At 33.0% G+C, this 20,465-nt stretch overlaps 2 protein-coding genes across 5 annotated transcripts in view; one reads left to right on the top strand and one right to left on the bottom strand.

Moving 5' to 3' along the window:
• The first annotated feature begins 9,290 nt into the window (after positions 1 to 9,290).
• LOC142547637 (hydroxymethylglutaryl-CoA lyase, mitochondrial) lies at positions 9,291 to 12,955 on the top strand. Of its 4 annotated transcripts, none has more exons than XM_075656034.1 (9): positions 9,291 to 9,396; positions 10,062 to 10,254; positions 10,478 to 10,670; positions 10,808 to 10,987; positions 11,090 to 11,170; positions 11,247 to 11,410; positions 11,493 to 11,629; positions 11,747 to 11,862; positions 12,513 to 12,955. In XM_075656034.1, exons 2-9 carry the CDS (start codon positions 10,085 to 10,087, stop codon positions 12,762 to 12,764), a joined length of 1,293 nt encoding a protein of 430 aa, XP_075512149.1. In that variant the 5' UTR covers positions 9,291 to 9,396; positions 10,062 to 10,084; the 3' UTR covers positions 12,765 to 12,955. The 4 variants fall into 4 exon arrangements, with proteins under 4 accessions (XP_075512149.1, XP_075512126.1, XP_075512142.1 ...); XM_075656011.1 differs by lacking the exon at positions 9,291 to 9,396 and adding an exon at positions 9,514 to 9,820; XM_075656027.1 differs by lacking the exon at positions 9,291 to 9,396 and adding an exon at positions 9,517 to 9,763.
• Positions 12,915 to 20,465, bottom strand: part of LOC142547628 (uncharacterized) — a 28,603-nt gene continuing 21,052 nt past the window's right edge. The window contains exons 24-35 of the mRNA XM_075656002.1: positions 19,712 to 19,975; positions 18,998 to 19,096; positions 18,728 to 18,912; positions 17,906 to 18,241; positions 17,272 to 17,425; positions 17,020 to 17,130; positions 16,018 to 16,185; positions 15,317 to 15,440; positions 13,968 to 14,120; positions 13,772 to 13,884; positions 13,638 to 13,697; positions 12,915 to 13,441 (exon numbers count right to left, since the gene is read on the bottom strand). Coding sequence (XP_075512117.1) covers positions 13,244 to 13,441; positions 13,638 to 13,697; positions 13,772 to 13,884; positions 13,968 to 14,120; positions 15,317 to 15,440; positions 16,018 to 16,185; positions 17,020 to 17,130; positions 17,272 to 17,425; positions 17,906 to 18,241; positions 18,728 to 18,912; positions 18,998 to 19,096; positions 19,712 to 19,975 — 1,965 coding nt within the window. The 3' untranslated portion in view covers positions 12,915 to 13,243. The remainder of the gene's footprint in view (positions 13,442 to 13,637; positions 13,698 to 13,771; positions 13,885 to 13,967; positions 14,121 to 15,316; positions 15,441 to 16,017; positions 16,186 to 17,019; positions 17,131 to 17,271; positions 17,426 to 17,905; positions 18,242 to 18,727; positions 18,913 to 18,997; positions 19,097 to 19,711; positions 19,976 to 20,465) is intronic.

Below are 20,465 nucleotides of genomic sequence, written 5' to 3'. Positions count from 1 at the left end.
ACAGAGTGGTTTGCTATGTTTATTCATCTCATTGGTAGATCACTTCATCAACACTCTTTTCTCTTCATCAACAAGAAAATCAACACAGTCCTTCAAAATATTGGTTTGAATGGATTCCGTAACACTCTGGTTTCCAGTGGAGACATCGGATTCAAATATCCTTTTGCGTTTAAACTCCTCTGGAAACATTAACGAGCCAGTGGCACATTCAAATGAATTGAGAATATGTCCCACCTTTAAAGTAGCCTTCTTGACTAGTTTACTGTCTTCTTCTGATAACAAGTCGTCATCGTCTTCCTCATTATCTTCAATAGCCTTCCTCCCAAATTTTTTCTTCTCTTTGAACGACTCTTCCATCTCATACATGTGCTCAACAACCTTCTCCCTCAGCAAACACTGTTTGTGGGTCCGAGAAAGAGGTTTTGGGAACATTGGATGTTCTACCCGCTCCCATATTCCGTCAGGGGTTGCTCTAGGAGGAACAACAAAACGGGATTTCCTTTTACATTTTTCATCAGTGTCTAAAGGTGGTGGCCTCTGTATTACCTTCTGGAATGAATGCGGGTCACTTCTTCTCTCGTCATTCACCAACCTAGGAAACGAGCTCCTTCTGAGATACTGGTTCTCCGGCCTTTTGGCCATATATTCCCTATCATATCTCATATTCCTCCTACTATAATGCCTACCACCCCCACTGTAATAGCGGTTTTTTCATGAAAAGATTATGTTTTCTTCTCGTTAATCTCAAATAGCATTTTTCGAGGCACCCAACGCTTCTTTATAGTAACTCTTGTCCTAATGGACATGTCCTCACCTCCATTCCTTCTCCTCTCATTGATTAAGAAACACAAGTCAGTATTGCTCACATTCACGTTGGCTACCAGGGGGAAAAGATCTTCATCCACTATCATTATTTCTTTTTTCACGGGAAATTTCATGATTCCCTTGTTGATTCTTTTTTGCAAGACATTTTTGAAATCCCAACAAGCATTATTATTATGGTTGAAGGAATTGTGATACTTACATTAATCTCTTCCCTTCGTCTCCTTTCTGGTGGGTAGCTTATGACCTGGGGTGAACGTTATAAACTTTTCCTTCACCAAGTGATCAAAGATTTCTTTCGTCTTTTTTGTATCGAAAGTATATGGTGTTTGCATTGGAGGAATGTTTTTCTTGGAAAGTTCTCCACTTTTGCGTTTCAAGAAAGGGACAATGCGTGACCGGAATTTGCCACTTCTGCCAAGGCGACTTCCTCAACTTCTTAGGAGTAAGAGCTTACTGTAAATTTTCTTTTATGACTCTCCCCCCGCAATGATTTCTCATATTATGATACTTTGGCATCAAGCTCGTAAAAATCACGGAATTCCATCCCTTGGAACTTCTTTATAAGTTCAAAATCAACCCCTCGTTGTGTTATCTTCACATATTCAGATTCAGAAAGGAACACTCGGTATCTACTTCTCACTTTCTTGAATTTACAAATGAAATCATTAGCGGATTCCCCTTGTTTTTGGACCTCCATTGACAATTCCTCTATACTAATATCAGGTACTGTTTTGAAGAATTGTGTATGGAATTGAAGTTCCATATCATGTCAAGTCATGATAGAATTTCGAGGTTACGTCGCATACCAAGTGAAAGCAGTGCTAGTCAAAGAATTGGGAACAATCGTAACTTGTAATTAGAAATTTTTTTCCAAATTTGTTAACTCCCACATTGGATTGTAAACATCGCTACATGTTTCACGCTAGATTGACCATCTTCCCCAGAGTATAAAGTGAAGTCTGGAATGTGGTACCCTCGTGGATAAGGGTTGTCACGATCAACAATGTTAGGATACGGTTTGTGAAACTCTGGTCGCTTGATTGGCCTCACTCTTGGGCCATACAACTCTTGAATAACATCACGTACCATCTCAAAATCCAACACTGGAGTTTCTTGTAACTGGTGTGGGGGATAGATTGCCCCCGGGTGTTATTCCCCAAATTTGGTACTGAATAACGCACATTCCCCCATCACCATACATCTCCGGATGCAAGCTAGGAGACGTCACAGAAAATATATTACCAGCCACTTGTTTATTGTTACTGCAATTTTGGTATTTCAACCCCAACTCCTCGTCCCTTTTGTGCGGAGGAGTATATCTTCCTTCCTTGGTAGATTCAGGAATCAGTGCTTCACCCAAGATCATTTTCTGTTGTAATAATCATGTCTTTTGCAGACTTTCTCCATTCCATTACTTCTGCCACAAATTCCATCATGACAGTAGCGAAAGCTTTGGTAATTTCTTTGAGATCACTGCGGATATTTCTCTTCATGGTCAATATGAAGTTTGTTGAAGCCCCATCGCCACCAGAAACGACAACTCCTTCCTTCATAGTCTCTTATTTGAACTGGTGTACGAGTCTTTCAACTGTTCTTCCATCTGCATCAGCGTCTTCTTCTTGTGAGCGATGACATTTCCCCTGTGATGGAGGAATTCCTTCATTCTTCTCAGTACACTTTGGAGGCATTGTGTCCCACTGAGCGTGTCAATTTGTTTCTCACGAAACTTACGGGGCATGCCAGGCATGTGATCGTGCTAAATATGAAATGATCCGACTTCTTTATCAAATATTGTGTGTCTCGATTCTACCGTTAGTCTAATTCCCTCGGTATGACTTCAAAGCGAAAAATATAAACTGATGAATATGATGAAATTATAGAGAAAATCCATGAACAACATCAAATTTAATTACGTTGTTATGAATATGAACGACATTTTCACAAGAAAATTAGAGGAATATGCAAAATCTGAAAAAACTAAAATACTGGAAATCGAAAAAACAATACAGATGAATTATTGAGAGAAATTTTAAAAAGCTTTGCTGCTGCTTTTGTTGGATGTGTTTGTTGTGTCCTATTCTGATTCTTCTTTCTATTTTTATTACACTCCGCGGAACAGTTCCGGGACGTATTCCATGATGCTTCGTGGATCAACTCCTCTATCGTGGTCTTAAATTGACATCTTCTTGGGCTCGTCCATTGGGCCTCTCCACATTCTGCAGGTTTTTTATAGTTAGTGGGCTTTCAAGATTTGAGCTAAACACGTAGTAATTAGAATCGTTGAAATGAGTCAGATTCGTCGGATTGGCTCATCATATCCTGACACGTCAAAAAGATAAGTTAAGTTGCCAATTTTCCAGTGTGCCCAAATGAGAGTGTGTTAAATGGTGGGTTGTGACTGTTGAATGTCAATTCGCTAAAACCACAATTTAAACATTACTTAATTAATCCCCAAAGGCCAACGACTCAAATTTTTCAAATTCCCTTTTTAATCACAAAAACTTATCCAAACAAACTGTTCATTCATTATTTTTCCAAACTCAATAGTTAAAGAAAAACATGTTTAATTTGAACAAATTCTTTAACAGATGTACGTAACAATTCGGCTCAAAAAATTTAAAATGACTAAAGAAAAACTTATAAAATTACACAAATTTTATTATACATACGTTTTTTTTTGAAATTGATAATACACACTTGATAATAAAATAGGCGATATATATATATATATATAGTTTTGATATCCTGCACACCTATCATGTACACCTTTGTGAGCACCGATGAGGTGTCACTCGCCCATTGGATGCGCAATTTTTCTATATTTCATCACATCCAATGGGCGAGTGACACATCATCGGTGCTCACAAAGGTGTGCACGGTAGTTGTGTCAGGATATCAAAACTGTATATATATATATATATATACTAGAAATAATGTACGTGCGTAGCACGTGGAAAACATATATTGAAGTAATTAGAATTTGAAATAAAATTAGTTAACTCAACAAAAGATAATGATAATAGTATTGTAAATTTTGACAATTCATGTTAATTAACATAGGTAACTAATTAGGAAAAAAACATATATTTTTAATTTTAAAAAAAGATATGGACTACTAAAATTTTTCTCATATATTTTTTTCATATTGTTTTCTTCTGTTATTTGTCATATTCTCTCAATAATACATATTTTTTATTACAATATTCAATTATTACAATCTTTTTTGATAATCAATGATATGCAATTTTTTATTTATAATGTTATTTGATTATTACTCTCTTTCATGTAAATTGACAACAATTTCTACCGGATGCTTTTACTTTCCTAGTTACCTTTAATTTATTAGATACTTATACTTGATAACATATAAACTACGCATTATTATAACAATCTATCATCACATAAAAAGTACTGATGGACTGATTTAAAAATATTGATTAAATGTTGTCATTTATTTGTAATTTATAATAATAATATTTTTGACAATAAATCATCTTTTTACTGACTCTTATTATAATTATTTTAATATTTCATATTAACTCATAAGTATAATTAGCACAACTAAATTACTAATGTCATATTGGTATTACCTCCAGAAAAATAATATATTTATTTTTTCTAATTGTTTAAATATCTTCACGAGATCATTTCTGTACCCTTATCTTGAGAAAAATTCATTGCATCTATAAAATTTGAATAGTAAATATAACTTTATAGTATACATTTAATGTGGAAAATGAATTCATTGTATGACAAACACTTTTTTCATTTCTATTTTTTGTGTAACCCAAAAAAGTTAAAAAAAATTTCTCTTTTATCTTCTCCAACTCACTGTAAAAAGTTATTAAAAAAATATTTATATCTAGAAAAATATTTTTATTTATTGTTTTTCTTTTCAATATATTTTGATATATATGAACATATATTCTACTTCATTGTCTTAATTGTCATATATTTTACTATATAATTTGTGTACATTGAAGATGAATAAGTTCATTTCGTAGTTTTTTATTATCTGGACTTAGGTTGATATAATAATATGTGATATACATAGATATAAGAATTTTCAAATTCAATTTATTCACAATGATTTTTCATAACAAAGGCCAACTCAAAATAATAAAAATTAGGATTCATTATTATTTTAAATATGATATAAAAATAATATGTGGAAACTTTTTTTGATATTTTAGTTGCAAAATACAGTGATAAATGCATGTAGGTGCACTATTTCATTGTGTCAATTATAACTTTCTTTAAATATCTTATTTCTCACTCAATGATCAAAATTTGTTTATTTCTTATTTTGATTATCGACAAATCCAATATTTCATTTAAATGTTTTTGTTAATATTTTACATGAGTTTTATTCTATATTTATCCAATTTGAAAGGGATCAATTATAATTCAATCTATAATAATATTTGAAAACTGTAGAATGCTTCTAAATTTAAATATCGAGTAGCATGTAAGTGACCAATTCAAAACTAAAAGTTGATGCAACGTGTTTCTTCTAGCTTTACAATCGAATAATGTAGGATCGAGCGTTTGTCGCTTTACCAAAAGCTATAACTGATACTAACGATGCAAGTCGAATCTTTAAATCGTACAACAGCTCAAGCGCCTATCCTTCGTGGACAATTGTTATACCCAACAATCTATCTCCTAATAATTGCACCAATTGCAATCAATGAAAATCAAAGTCGCGATTTTGGCTCTCATATCAATTGTAGGCTCAAGTGTTTACTGTTTTATCAAAACTTATAGATTATGGTAACGGTGCAAATCAAATTATTTAAATAGTACAACATCTTAAGCGCAACATTTCAATTACTCTATCCAACATGATCAATTATTGTACTCAACAAATAAGTTTATGCAAATAACCTTTTACTAAATCATATGAATTTATAAGACATTTGAGTAGAATATATACTCGATATTTTACATAAGTAGTAGAGAAAAAAACATTTTTCATCCATTTGAAAATTTATATTTTAAAATAAAAAAATCAGAAAATATATATATATAGCATGTTGACAAAATTCTGAAACCCAAATTGAAAGTTGAATTAATTCATTCATATTCATCATTAAATTCTACTATTTAATTTTAATAAATTTAACATGTTTATCCACTAAAAATAACGAAATAATTGTTTATACAATTTAATTAAAAAGTCAAAGTACATCATTTTTTGATTCCAAATAACGATCACATTATGATTACGTTACAATGATAAATAAATTATTATTTTTATTTTATCATCATAATCTTTACCTTAATAAACATATTTTCGAATGTAGGATGTAAAATTTAATATTGACATTAGATAATTATAGTATTAATTCTAACATTTTTTTTTATTTTTCTCAATACATTACTTTTTCTATCTTCAAATATATTAATCTATTTATTATTGTATACAAAATATAATAATTATTTGTTTAATTGATCACATTTAAGATTAAATGTTTAGAAAAAATTCTAATATATCTTTAAAGATCAATAGATAATGAAATTAAATTTGAAATCAAGAGAAAAATTAAGAAAATGTAGAACACTACAGTGCATGAAATTTCGCTTTGTACAGTGACAAAACATAAAGTGAGACCAAGTGAGATACTTATATATATGAGCCTCATTCAGCTTAGCCCGTTATAATATTTTTATTAACACATTTTGTCTTTCGTTTTTACTTCACTAACTTTGCAGTATGACTCATTCAAGCATTAGCTTTTTATTTTTTTAGTACATAGTGGCCTCAACTCTCACCGACTTCAATCTTTAGAAGTCGGTATTAGTAGTTTATATTATTTTTTAATTTCTGTCTTTTGATTAATTGTGTAATTTTTTATGTTCTACCTAATTCATTTTTAGAATTTTTATTGAAATTTTATAATCATGATTAGAAGTGTTGCACACATGCAATAAAATTAATATATTTTAAAATGTTAATATTGAAGTGTCGAATAAATGTATTAAATCATTATTTAAGAACTTTTAGAAAAACTATATACATCATAATTCAGATTTAAAGATTAACATACAAATAAATAATTACGAAAAATATCTTATGAAATAAATTATGTTAGTCCAAAAGGATTAAATATGATTATTGTAAATGAATTTTTCTTAATTAATTATAAAATTTTCAGCACATGCGCTGAATTAATTAGAATATTTTCAATATAGTATGGAGATAAATGTTTTTCTATATGAGTTAGTGGTTGAGTCCTTATGAACATTTTAAAAAAATGTGTCTTTAGTTATAGTAACGGTGTCTTATAATTTAAAATATTAAATAAAACAAATTATCAAGATAAAAAATTAATTAGGAAATTCAAGAATATATGGTTACTCAATTAGTTTAATTGACACGCTCTTTAGTTTGCTGATTTAATAGATGTTAGATCCACAATCACTGAGTTTGACAAGAATTATTGTATAATAAAATACAATTATAATAAATTACTTGATCGTATATGTAATGAAATTTTGTATATTTTATATATGTTAGATTTATTTCATTTATAAGGTTGAAATTTTATATATTATGATATAAGATTTTTAATTCATCTTAACATCGATAAATTCACAAAAAATTTATATATTAGTTCCCGCTACCATATAATTCTGGTTTCGTCCCAGATTTTTGTGTATTTGTTTGCTTGAATTTATTGTTCCTCATTTTAAAAAGACCTATAACATGTCAAACACGAAAGTGAATATTAATTTAAAGAGATAATAATATTTATATATTGTAATAAACAAATTTACCCCTCACGATACTGATAAAACTAACTTAAAAATAATATGTTGACGAACATATTATCAGGAATCCAAAAATACAATTCAAATGTCAACTTTGACAGTCAATTTTGAATGACTGCTAAAATGTCTCAACAATCCACAATTTTTGAATAAGACAGTAACATCACAATTTTAAAATCAAAATGATATTTTTCATTTTATATCAAGAATTCATGATTGAAAATAGATAATATTAGATATATAGATATTTAATATAAACTCGTGCGAGCTCATTTAGGCTCACCTTTAAATGAGTCGACAAAATTTCAACCAAACTCACTTAAACTGTTTGGCGGTGCAGGCCAAATCGACAGACCCAACCCAAATCGACGGCTCAAATCACAACGATATTTTACCGTGTTTTATTTAAATAATTTGTAGGACCGAGCGCTTACCGCTTTACCAAAAGCTATAGCTAGTGGTAATGGTGCAACTCAAATCTTTTAAACCGCACAGCAGCTCAAGCACCACGGTTCGATCGTTCTACCAAGCAGAGACAATTATTGCACCCAACAATCTCCCTCCCAATAATTGCACTTCTTGCAATCAATGGGAATCGAACCCGTGACCTTGGCTCTGATACCAATTGTAGGACCGAGCGCTTACCGCTTTACCAAAAGCTATAGCTAGTGGTAATGGTGTAACTCAAATATTTTAAACCGCACAGCAGCTCAAGCACCACGGTTCGATCGCTCTACCAAGCAGAGACAATTATTGCACCCAACATAATTTATAAATATAAATCGCAAAAAAATTTCGGTTGCAAAAAACTTTAATTTAAACACATAAATTCTAGCAAACGATCACAAGTAAATAGATTAAAAATTTAAAAATATTTTTGTAAAAAAATTATATCACAAAAATTTTTTTGATCATATTTTATTATAGTATTTTTTAATATTAACCTTTGCAAAAAATATTTTTTTAAACGCATGAGTTATAGTCCACGTCACAAAAACAAATTAACGAGGACATGCAAAAAAAAATTAATAAGACACCAAAGAAAATTCGCGATTCGATAATGTGTTATTTCTAAATTTTAATTAATTTAATTTACATAATGAAAAGACAATTAAAAAATCTAAATCATTGGATTAAAAATAACATATTATAATGTGGATAGACACAAAAAAACCAAATACTAATTTATACAATGAAAAGATATTATTGGATAAAAAATAACATATTATAATGTGTGTAGACATAAAAAATTAAATACTAATAATCACATATATTTAATCATTGGATTAAAAATAACATATTATAATGTTGGTGGACACAAAAAAACCAAATACTAATTTACATAATGAAAAATATCATTGGATAAAAATTACATATTATAATGTGTGTAGACATAAAAAATTAAATACTAATAATCACACATATTTAAAATATGAATAAAGAGGAAAAACGACACATTTAAAGAAAGAAATTAATTAAAAACAAGTAATTAATAAGGAGATAAAAAAATTATATTTAATTAAAAAAAGACACATTTAAATTAAAAAATTAATGTAAAACAAGTAATTAATAAGAACATAAATGAAAATTCACATTTAAAGTAACATATTTATATATATAATATATATATATATATTAAACAATTAAAGAAAATCCTTAAATCTCAGAAGGAGACCAACTACCAACTGAAAAGTACCTAACGCCCTCTTTAGTTCTCTGGTGGGTGGTGGCCATTGAATTCGTGCCAACAAAATCCAAGCAAAACCCAAATTCCACCACAAATCCAACTCAAACACGGTAGGGTAGATTTTTCGTGAAATAATTTTATGAATATTTATGTGTAATATAGATTAATCATGTTTATATTTACGATTTTTTATTCAATCTCGTAAAATTAATTCATAAAACCATACGCAGTAAACTAGCGTCGATTTTTATTACTGAAATATTGTTTATTATTATACGGGATTCTCCGTCGCGTATCTGCGGAGCCTTCTTTACTATTTGGTCCAGTTGTCCACATTCCCAACTAACCACCGCGCTTATTACTTTCCGTGTTTTACGAGACCACCAAAATACCGTGTTTCGCCGCGGGACGTCGGGGATTTGTGAGAAATTTTTGGTGTCCAATTTCAGAAAAATCAGAAATTTTTTTGGGTTATTGGTATGATTACCTTCACTCTCCTCGTTTGCTGTTCTTTCTTGGGAAAAACAAAGAGAAGTATGGTTCATATTCTTGGCCCGTTGGTCGGTTCTAATTTGATGGGTTATAAAAGAGTGAGGCTGATGCTTGTTCGGTAGTTTTCTCATGGAAATTGGGAATTGTAATATATGCTTATATGATTTGATATTAGTTAATTCTTTTGTTCGGAGTTTTTCTGTCTGCAGTGATTAGTATGATGTTTGTGCACCGGTGATCATCTTCTCGAAGCGGTGATTTTTTTAGTTTTACTCTTTTTCAGTTATCATTTGCTACATTCCCACTATGTCGAGTTTGGAGGAGCCTCTTGGTCTTGACAAGTTGCCAAGTTTGAGCGAAATTGATCGGGTTCGCAGGTTGTCATCCAGTAATGGGTGCAGGCCTATTCGAGAGGATGTTGGAATGGGAAACTGCTGGATTGAAGGGAGAAGTTGCAGCTCATCAAATAGCTGCAAGTAAGTGTAATTTATTAGTTCTTCCAATAAAAATTCTCTAAAAAGTGCTACCTTAAAAAGAGATTCAGCGAGAATGAGATTGCTTGCAAATAGGAAAATGCATCAATGGAATAAAGCTCTATACTTTGTCTAGTTTCTACTTCTACGAGTGTCGTTTTTCATTTATGAGTTTTTTACCGAGGTATTTATCGTTCTACTCACTTGGAGGTGTGTTAATTATTAGTGAGGAGTTTCAAGAGTACAGGCAGGATCCTACTATCACATGGAGAAGACAAAGGAGAGATTTGTTGCAAAGAACTTCAAGTTTAGGCAGGAGCACCAGCCCTCAAGGGACCATGAGTGAGTCAAGATACTCGCCTCACTATCAATGTCGTGCTTACTCCAATGGCATGGACTCTGGAGAAGCAAAATATTGGGTAATTACCTATCAGAATTTCACTTAAAATTCAAAAAGCTTTTGTTTGCATTGTGGACATTACAGCTGTGAGGCGACTTTGATAGCTCTTATTTTTTCCTTCAATATGATGACTTAGTTCTATCATACCACGTGTAGTTTTTTAAAGACATACCAAGATACGTAAAAATTGTGGAAGTTGGTCCCAGGGACGGGTTACAAAATGAAAAGACGATTGTTCCAACAAATGTCAAGGTTGAATTGATTCGTAAACTTGTTTATTCTGGATTATCGGTTGTCGAAGCTACAAGTTTTGTGTCACCAAAGTGGGTACAGCAGGTAATAAATATTTTCTAAATCATTACTTCAAGTTAATCTCTCGACTAATATCTGTACAAAATGCAAGTATATCTATTTAATCCTTCTTATCTGCTGAAATAGCTGGCTGATGCAAAAGATGTAATGGCTGCGGTTAAGAACTTTGATGGTGTTAGATTGCCTGTTCTGACACCCAATCTTAAGGTCAGTGTTTGATTTGCTGCAGCAGTTCTCTCATTGTCAAGACAAGTTTTCTAATTTATATATAATTTACTTCTAGGGGTTTGAAGCTGCTGTCTCAGCCGGGGCAAAAGACATAGCCGTGTTTGCATCAGCTTCCGAGTCATTTTCAAAGTCCAATATTAACTGCAGTATTGAAGAGAGCCTTGCTCGTTATCGTGCTGTGACTAGTGCTGCCAGAAAGCTTTCAATTCCTGTGCGAGGGTATAAATAATTGTTGTGTCCAAATCATGATATCACATTTCTAAACTAAATTCGTGATCCTGCCATTATTGCTATTCAATAGGTATGTCTCTTGTGTTGTTGGTTGCCCTGTTGAGGGTTCAATCTCCCCTTTGAAAGTTGCGTACGTGGCAAAGGAACTTCATGACATGGGTTGTTTTGAGATTTCACTTGGAGATACAATTGGAGTTGCTACGCCTGGTAAATGTCAAAACTACATCTTGTTTTTGGAACTTAGTTGCATGATGTTTCTTGGCTTTATTCACGTACACTTGTGAGATCCTAGCCACATGAGTATATGTGTTTGTACTTGCATAGGTACTGTTCTTCCTATGCTTGAGGCAGTGATGGCTGTTGTTCCTGTTGAGAAACTTGCCGTTCATTTTCACGACACATACGGTCAATCTCTTTCCAATATTCTACTGTCCCTCCAAGTGAGTACATAATTTTCCCTTTGATTCGTCTGTTGGATTCTTCAATATTCTTTATGATATCAATAGTAGCGAACCCAAGATTTTAGTCAAAACGGGAGGACTTAATATATTCTTGGAATTCAATTTTTTTTGGAAAAATTAAATAAGAAAATTATTTTTATTTCGATGGATAATATACCCCGCTCCACCTCTTACCGTTTTTAGCCTTGGCCATTCATTATTTGTTACTTCAAAGAAAATACTAGTATGCACATGGAAGTGAGAGAATTATCAGAGCTACTAATTGCTATCCTGTGAATATTGAGTCCTTGAGGATGGAACGAGATAGGGTAATGTTGCATAGCATGGATTCGAGCTCGAGCTACCTTAGCCAATCATAAGTCAAGTTTACAAAGCACTTGATACATTTGTGATTCATAATTGATCTTTCAATTGGTTATTGTGATACGTATATGATTCATGATCGAACTTTCAATTGGCTGTTATTCTCGACTTGTCTCATTGCTAATGTAAGTGAGCTACAACACCGCTCGAGCTCCAATCACGTGAACTGAGGGATTTTCAAGTCACTTGTAAACTCGTGTTTCCTTTCATATTTGTTGTTCATATCAAATGATTGACTCATTTCCCTTATATTTGTGGTTGAATAGATGGGAATTAGAGTAGTGGATTCCTCAGTTTCTGGTTTAGGAGGGTGCCCATATGCCAAAGGAGCTTCAGGAAATGTTGCTACCGAGGATGTCGTGTACATGCTTCACGGTATTGGCGTGACAACCAATGTCGACATGGGAAAACTTTTGCTAGCTGGAGAATACATCAGCAAGTATTTAGGCCGTCAGTCGGGCTCCAAGACAGCTATTGCACTGAACCACATTACTGCAGATTGCAGCTCCAAGAATTAAGATAATGGCTGCTGCTACCATGCACTTTTGCGACAAAACTTATTATTATTTTATATCATATAATATTGGCAGTGTATTATTGATGCATGCTACAATTCACGTTCAAGTTGACCATGATCCATAGCTGAGTTAATGATCAGGTCACATGGATTATAAGTATAAAATCCATCAATGTATCTCATTTCAAATCATTTAAGAATTGGTTGATTCAAATGTCACAACTACATCGCTATAGTGTAAGATTGATCCTTCAAAATACAGTGAGCTACCCTACTAAAATTGGAGATCAGGATAGTGTACATAAATAACTGCAGTTCGTGTGCTGATGCAACATTGTTTGGATCGGTGCCAGTTTCTTTCACTAATAACCAAACTATGCCACTGAGTAAGATTTGTTCCACAAAGTTGAAATGGGTCCGCATGGAGGCACACACGATGCCTGGCTGTAAGGCATACAACTCGCTCTTCTGAGTATATTTTCAGCTCTGACCAACTTTCTCCAGTTTTCCTAGGATGTCAACACACTTCCTCAACAAAGACTTGGCATGTTCATTTTTTTCCACTTCGCATATATCTATAAGCTCAGACATGAAGCTCAGTTCTTTCAGATCGATGGGAGGAACAACCACAAACCGATTTGCTAACTCAAGAAGACATTTAGCAGCAGCAATGTGAACCTGAGATCGATGCACTCGACAACTTTAAACCCAATGCAAGTAAAAGTTTTAAAGACTGGACAAAATGCCTATGCCTAGTGCACCAATAATTAATGCCTGTTCGGGTTACAACGCCATCGTGTAGGGGACCGATGGAAAAACTCAGAAAAAAATGTAATATGTTACAACAAAACAAGCTTTCGGAAAGAATAGTCACCTGTCCGATATTTATTGTGCGAAGGGATTTAAGCAATTCAGGTGAGACGGCATAAAATAACTGAAAAACATATAGAAAGTCAAATTAGAGTCCAAAATTTTTTTGTAAAAAAGAATCAGGGAACCTAACATTACCTCATGAATGAAAGCGTATATACTGGTCTTTACTAAAGAATCTTGTGAGTCAATTACACCGTGTTGCAACTTTGTGAGAAGCTCTTTGACAGAAGAAAATACTGACATTTTAACTGTTCAAAACATGAGAATTTTAACAGCATGTAAATCTAGTAGGATGGGATCAAAATGAAAAATATAGTGGAATGGCATATACCTGTCCAAGGGAAACTAGGTGAGAGAGAGAACAAATACAGATCAATCAAGCTCTTCTGTTGTTCAAGAATATCACCAATTCTTGCAACATGGATGCATGCGGTAAGGCATATTAGTATTTTATCATGGATAGCCGGAGAACTATCTGTCTCATCTGCATCAAGAAAGCAGTGCTCGAACCAATCACTTGACTAGACGAATTCAACTTACATATTGTCCAATATTTCGTTTAATCCGATTCCATGTCCAATAACTTAACTCGGGGTGTGATTGAATATCACACATCGTTTTATCCATGTAAAGTTACATGAGAACTTTTATCTTTCCCTTTGTCCTTTTGGTTTTTCAAAAAATGGCTTTTATTTTTTCATAGAACAATCAATGACAGTGTAGTGCTTAATAGACCCCTAGTTGTTTATCGAACTCAAAATAAACCTTACAAGAGGAATAGTCGAACCAGCAACCCATGGAATACAAGTCAAGAAATACTTTACTATCTAATCCGAACATAAGCAAATCCACATTCTTCTAGTGTGATTATGCCTCTGTTTTTCGGATTGTGGATATCTCCAGTGCAGACCATTCTTACCAAAGGAAGCCCAATTTGTTGGGGGATCCGCCACCAAGTTACCTTCTCGGTAAATATGTTTAAAGTGATATCCACTAAAGAGACAACAGTTTAGGTTCTTACTCTTCTGCTTCTGCCATATGAGGGTTCATTTTTATAACAAACCAAGCAGTGGCAAAACATCAAAATCCAAGACTAGAGGATTTAATATTTTAGGACATAAAAATGGAACGAGGACCCAATTCAACATAAAGAAAATATTTCTAGATCCTGGAAACCTTGAGACTTAAGAATATTTTTGAGACCCAATTCATGAAGCATGGAACCAAAAAGAATTTATACCAATTAAAGCAACAAGTTCTAATCCATCTTTTACAAGAACAGTTCAGATTTCCAAATGACAATAGTATGGAATTAGCATAAAAAAATAAAATTAGACATTAATGCCACTCAAATGTTTTACGTTTATGGGCCTAGGAAAAAACAAGCCCATGAGTTATAAAGCCTTAGATATCTAGAAAGGAGGAGGATATAAAAATGGGGAGAGTAGGTTGGGGATTATGTTATTTTAATTTGAGTGATATCACTAACTTAGGCTAGGGAAATACTAGCATTTAATTAGGGATTTTGGGTACATAATTTACCTCTGGGTAAATATTTCCATTCAATTCGCAATATAATTAGTTCTTAAATTGTGGTTGCAACAAAATGCCATGTTTTCTCAACATTTTTGAAGACTGATGATTATGAGAACCCGACTAGTAAATTAAATTGTTTTGTACCTGATTCAGCATCACTTGCCAGAGATTTTTGGACTGATTTGACATGAGCAGACAAATTGCTCATCTCATACAACAATGGAAAAACCATGTTAAAGAATTCTGGGCTGTTGAAGGCTTTGATAACCTAAAAAATGTGATGTAACATTAAAGCCAAAAGAACATGATAGTGGGAAAAAGCTGAAATAAAATCAAAGGCAGTACAAATATAATATTTTACACCTAAATTTCACTTGAAACTCTGTAGCATGACAAAAGGAAAGTAGTCAAGAAGGGGCCACAAAAATTTATAACAAACAACCAACTACAAAAAAAATATTCCTTCCAAATTTTCAATTGAATCATTACATCACATTTCAAATCAACTGTTTAAAACACAACTATTATAGAATCACACTCTTTTCTCTTTACTATATTCAAATGACTGATCTTGGAGAGATCCTTCCTTCAACTAAATAACAGTCCGATCTTACTGGTTGCTGCTGCTTCTTTCCATTAATAACTAATAATTATTTTATTTCTCATTTTTCATTCAATCACTACACAACATCACACTACACTACACGATATAATAATGTCTTTAAGGTTTATTTTTTTAAAGTATGAGCAAAAATTTTCCCCAAAACTTTTGAATCGAGTAAAAGCACAACCAAACACCATAGATCTTTCATGATTAAAAATAGCTACAAGCAGAGCATAGGTACCTGCTCAAGACAATTAAATGCTGCTTCACGATACGTTTGTGCTTTCTTTGTGCAGGCCGAAGATATAAGATTCAATATAGCATTTGGGGCATCAGGATTCAAAGCAGATATACTTTTGTGGCAAGATGTACAAACAGCAGATAATGCATATAATACTGCATCCTTTCCCTGTCATATAGTGATATGAAACACTATGATATGAAACACTATGATGTACATCTAAACGATATGGGGAACCAGTATCGTTCCAAACTAAAAGACATTCATCAAGAAAACTGAAAAGAAAACAAATCAGATGAATAGCAAATCGAATAGTAGACTACACTTGTGAAAAGTGAATTATTGTGGATCATATGCCATGTCCGCTGCAAGCTCATTAAATGGTTTTATTTAAAAGGAAAGTTGCTTGCATGAAATTTGATCTAGTCTGTACAGAACTAGGGGTTTACTGCATGACATTAAAGCACAATTATTCGCTCATGAAAAAGGCATTTCAAAACTTACATAACAAAGAAACTTAAATGCTAACAACTAGATCATCTCAGATAACTAATTAAAAAAAGATGGTGTGGATGCTCTTTTGGCATTCTTAGAAGCATGTTCTCAGGCTCTCAACATAATGTCCTAGTGGCCAAAGCACACGCATCGCATGTGCAAAAATTGACTATAAATCCGAGGCGTTGTGATTTTTAGGCGGCGGTTATATTTTTATTTGAGCGGGAAACTGAAAAGAAGAGTGTTGGTTTAATTTGGATGGAAAACTGAATCAGAAGTGGGAGAATGTATAATTAAATTTGTAATATATTTCGTCTTTAAAAAAAGATATGAGGGACATTTATGGAATTTTAAAAAAGACTACACCAACACACCAAAAGTTAGTTACTCTAGAGGGTTTAACTTTAATTAATAATATAGATTTAATACTATCACTACTTGATAAAGCCATGTTTTACATATTTCATGTGATTGATTGAATACCATAAACAAAAGAAATATACCTACCTCCCATAAACGTCCAGGAAGTTCCTTCATAAGAGAATTCAGCAACAAATCATGATGTGACGATAATATTTCACCAAGGACTTCGCTGAGCTTACGAACTGCTTGAGATGCCTGCACATTCTAAGAAAAATTAACAATTCCCACAAGAAAAAAAGATTGATACTTTGTGAGATGGTATGGTAGCAGTATGATCATTCTACACAAATTCGGAAAACAGAAGACATAAAAACATGAAGAAGAGATTGAACATGCCTTCTTTTTACTTGCCCATGAGGATGACACGATCCCTTCATTGATAAGAGTAACAATTTCTCCCAAGTAAAGTTGAAGAGTTATCCGTTCAGTGCTCATGTTTTCCTCCCATAATTCTTCATAAAGACTAGAAATGACTTTGTCATCTTCAAATCTGCATAAGATTATGCATGTTCCTTTTAATAAAACACCAGAATTAATAACAGACACGCTGAGTGGATTTCTAGTCCGCTTATTGTAATTAAAAGTTATTAAATATGTCATCTTCAAATCTGCATAAGATTATGCATGTTCGTTTTAATAAAACACCAGAATTAATAACAGACACGCTGAGTGGATTTCTAGTCCGCTTATTGTAATTAAAAGTTATTAAGTATTTAATAAAATATTGCTTCTAAAAAAAAACAGACTGAGAATAAAACTGATAAGCAGTAACAGTTAATCAGAACAAAAGGTTCAAGCTTGTATGGAAATGCTCGACTAAGTATAAGGTTTTTAATGTGTAAGTATTAATTAAATATGCGACATCGATAAGAAATAAGAGGGAAAAAAGAGAATCATCAAGGTTTTAGTTTGTAAAGAAGGAATCTTTTTTGCAATTAACATCTGAAAGATAGCAAGAGCTTGATTCAACCTTGACATGAAAATAACTGGAACTATAATGGCATGATATCCACTAAATACATCAGCAGCCATGGATGCATAGCTTTTCAACAAGAGTGCACATGAAATTTGATCATTCCTATCACCAAAATGTAAATTTGCAGTATCTTCGATCAATTTCTGGGCCTGGGATGGAGCTGCATACTTCAAAACCAGCGCACATGCATTTGCGAAGGCACGTTTTGATGCAACACTTTTTTCATCCCTCACAACTGGAAGTAACAGCTTCAATAGTAAAGGCGTGAATGGCTTAACGCTAACACCAACCTTTTGGACTAACAAACTGATAAAATTTGCCACACCAACCCTGTGAGAGTAATATGAAAATTCAACTTGTCAGATAGCTGGACATCATGAACACATTGATTGGCAATCTCCAGTCGCAATTGAAAAAAAATTGTACATGAGTCCAAATTTCACGTGACAACCCTAATGCAATACTGTCACAACAACAAAGTATCTTTGTTGTAGTGATAGGTTCATTAAAATTAAAAGAACAATAAAAATGTTAGTTTTTTTTAATAATAATAAGAAAATTACATTTATGTGACGTTTTAAGGTTATCTTTTAGCAGTATATCAGATTATCTCGCAACTCACTTAAAATTAACTGTATTGTACCTTTGAATCATCAATATGCGGGTGGGTCATAATAAAATTTTGTTTATATCTCATTGCAAAATAGAGTCATGTAGAAGCAACGTTTGGATACATTATGCTAGGCCCAATATATGAACTGAGTCGTGGAACTTTACCTTCGTGAGTTTCAAAAGTGCAAACAATTTTCTACTTACCTGGTATTCAAACCCACACCAGATCGAACCAACTGCGCAAGCCGGGGAACTAATAATTCAAGCGAATTGGAGTCGACAACATCAATGCAAATTTCAAGAGTTTCCCACATTGGAGATCCTCTAGCAATTGAAATCCTCAAATTTTCAAGTTTTTCAGTTTGAATCCCAACGCTTCCTGCATGCAACTAATAAAGAGAGGAAGATAAGGAATGGAACGAAGTTAAAAAAATGATACTTGCCAAATGCAAACGGTGGTCATATCATTCATACCTCAACATAATTCATTCCTTGATCTTCCAAGCTAGACAAACTTTCTAACATACAACACACCAGATCATTTAAATATGGACGAACTGTAACACCCGCACCCTGAGATAGTTCACATACAAAAAAAAGTGAGTTATAAAATAGGCAATCAAGAGGCAGTTTGAGTTCAAATCTGTTCTTGACAGAAATTTAAGAAAATATTGTGAAAATAAGACAGAAATTTAAGAAAATATTGTGAAAATATATCGGTCTAAGAATATTTTAGAGTACAAGGACTTTTTAGTGTCTTTACAGAAATATCTGGTGTACCTCAGATTGAGTATAAATATTGACAGGTTTGGATTAGAACAAGTCAAGTACAACTCTGTAAAACGGAATCTAACTCGAGCACTGATGGAAGAAAATTAACTCGAGACTTAGAACGACAATGGCACAATATAAGAAATTATCAAAAGAAAGGTGAATGGTGCTACTGGTATTGACTACAAGCAGTCTGTTGCCCAATAAAAATATGGCACATCAATGCACTGACTGCTTAGACTGAGGTAAACAAAAAGTAACGCTTTGCTGGGAAGAAGGCTCATAATATACAATACAGTAGGTCTGCTACAAAGACATGCAACAGTAGAGAGAAAAATGTTGGATGAACTTAGAGCCACCAACTGTAAATTAACAAGTTTAATGTCACCCAGATGTTAAAAGGCTGAAAGAAATAACCTTCGCCAGCCTTGTAACCATGCTGATAGATGCCTTGCGAATACTTCCGACTTTACTAGCAATACCTTCTGTAAGCAGTAGAGGCAAAACCGTAGCCATGGTTTCTCTCGCCTCAGGCTCAGGTGTGAGAGAGACATCACATAACCTTCCAGTTAAAGAAGTAACAGCACGGCATAATCTGTCACCTGCATTTCTGACAGTCTCCTTAATATCATCCATGGCCCTAAAAGCAGCAGTCCATATTCTTTTTAAATGCTTCCCAACCTATAGCATAGCAGAAAAGGAAATAGTAAGATTAATTTTTTTCTGGGATCTCCTATAAGCTTCTTTGGGTCAACAAAACACTATCAACAACCTCAGGGATTTAGAATTCAAAACATGGTCGCCGATCCTAGCACGCAACAGATAATATAAAAAAGAGAAAAACTCGTAACAATTTATAGAAGCCAATTACATTGTTGGGTGCTCTATGTGACCATGATAACTTCAACAGATAAACTACAAATCCATCAATCAAATGCCATTAGCAAGATAAGATGACACGAATTTTTTAACTTCGAGTTTTCAATTTTCGAGTTCAATATTGACTCAAACACAAGATTGACTGGCAATCATTTTTTAAATATAGAATGAAAAACTAAAATATTTTTTTTTGTAGCAAATATACCATCATCCGACATACATACTGTCATGCATAAGAAGGGTCTAGCTAAATTTTGGGTGTTGCTGACAAATGTCAGTTCACAAAAATTCA

This window comes from Primulina tabacum, chromosome 1, assembly GCF_025594145.1.
Source record: "Primulina tabacum isolate GXHZ01 chromosome 1, ASM2559414v2, whole genome shotgun sequence".
Taxonomy (NCBI): Eukaryota; Viridiplantae; Streptophyta; class Magnoliopsida; order Lamiales; family Gesneriaceae; genus Primulina; species Primulina tabacum.
Note: the sequence above shows the minus strand (reverse complement) of the source record. Positions and strands in the feature narration are given on the sequence as shown.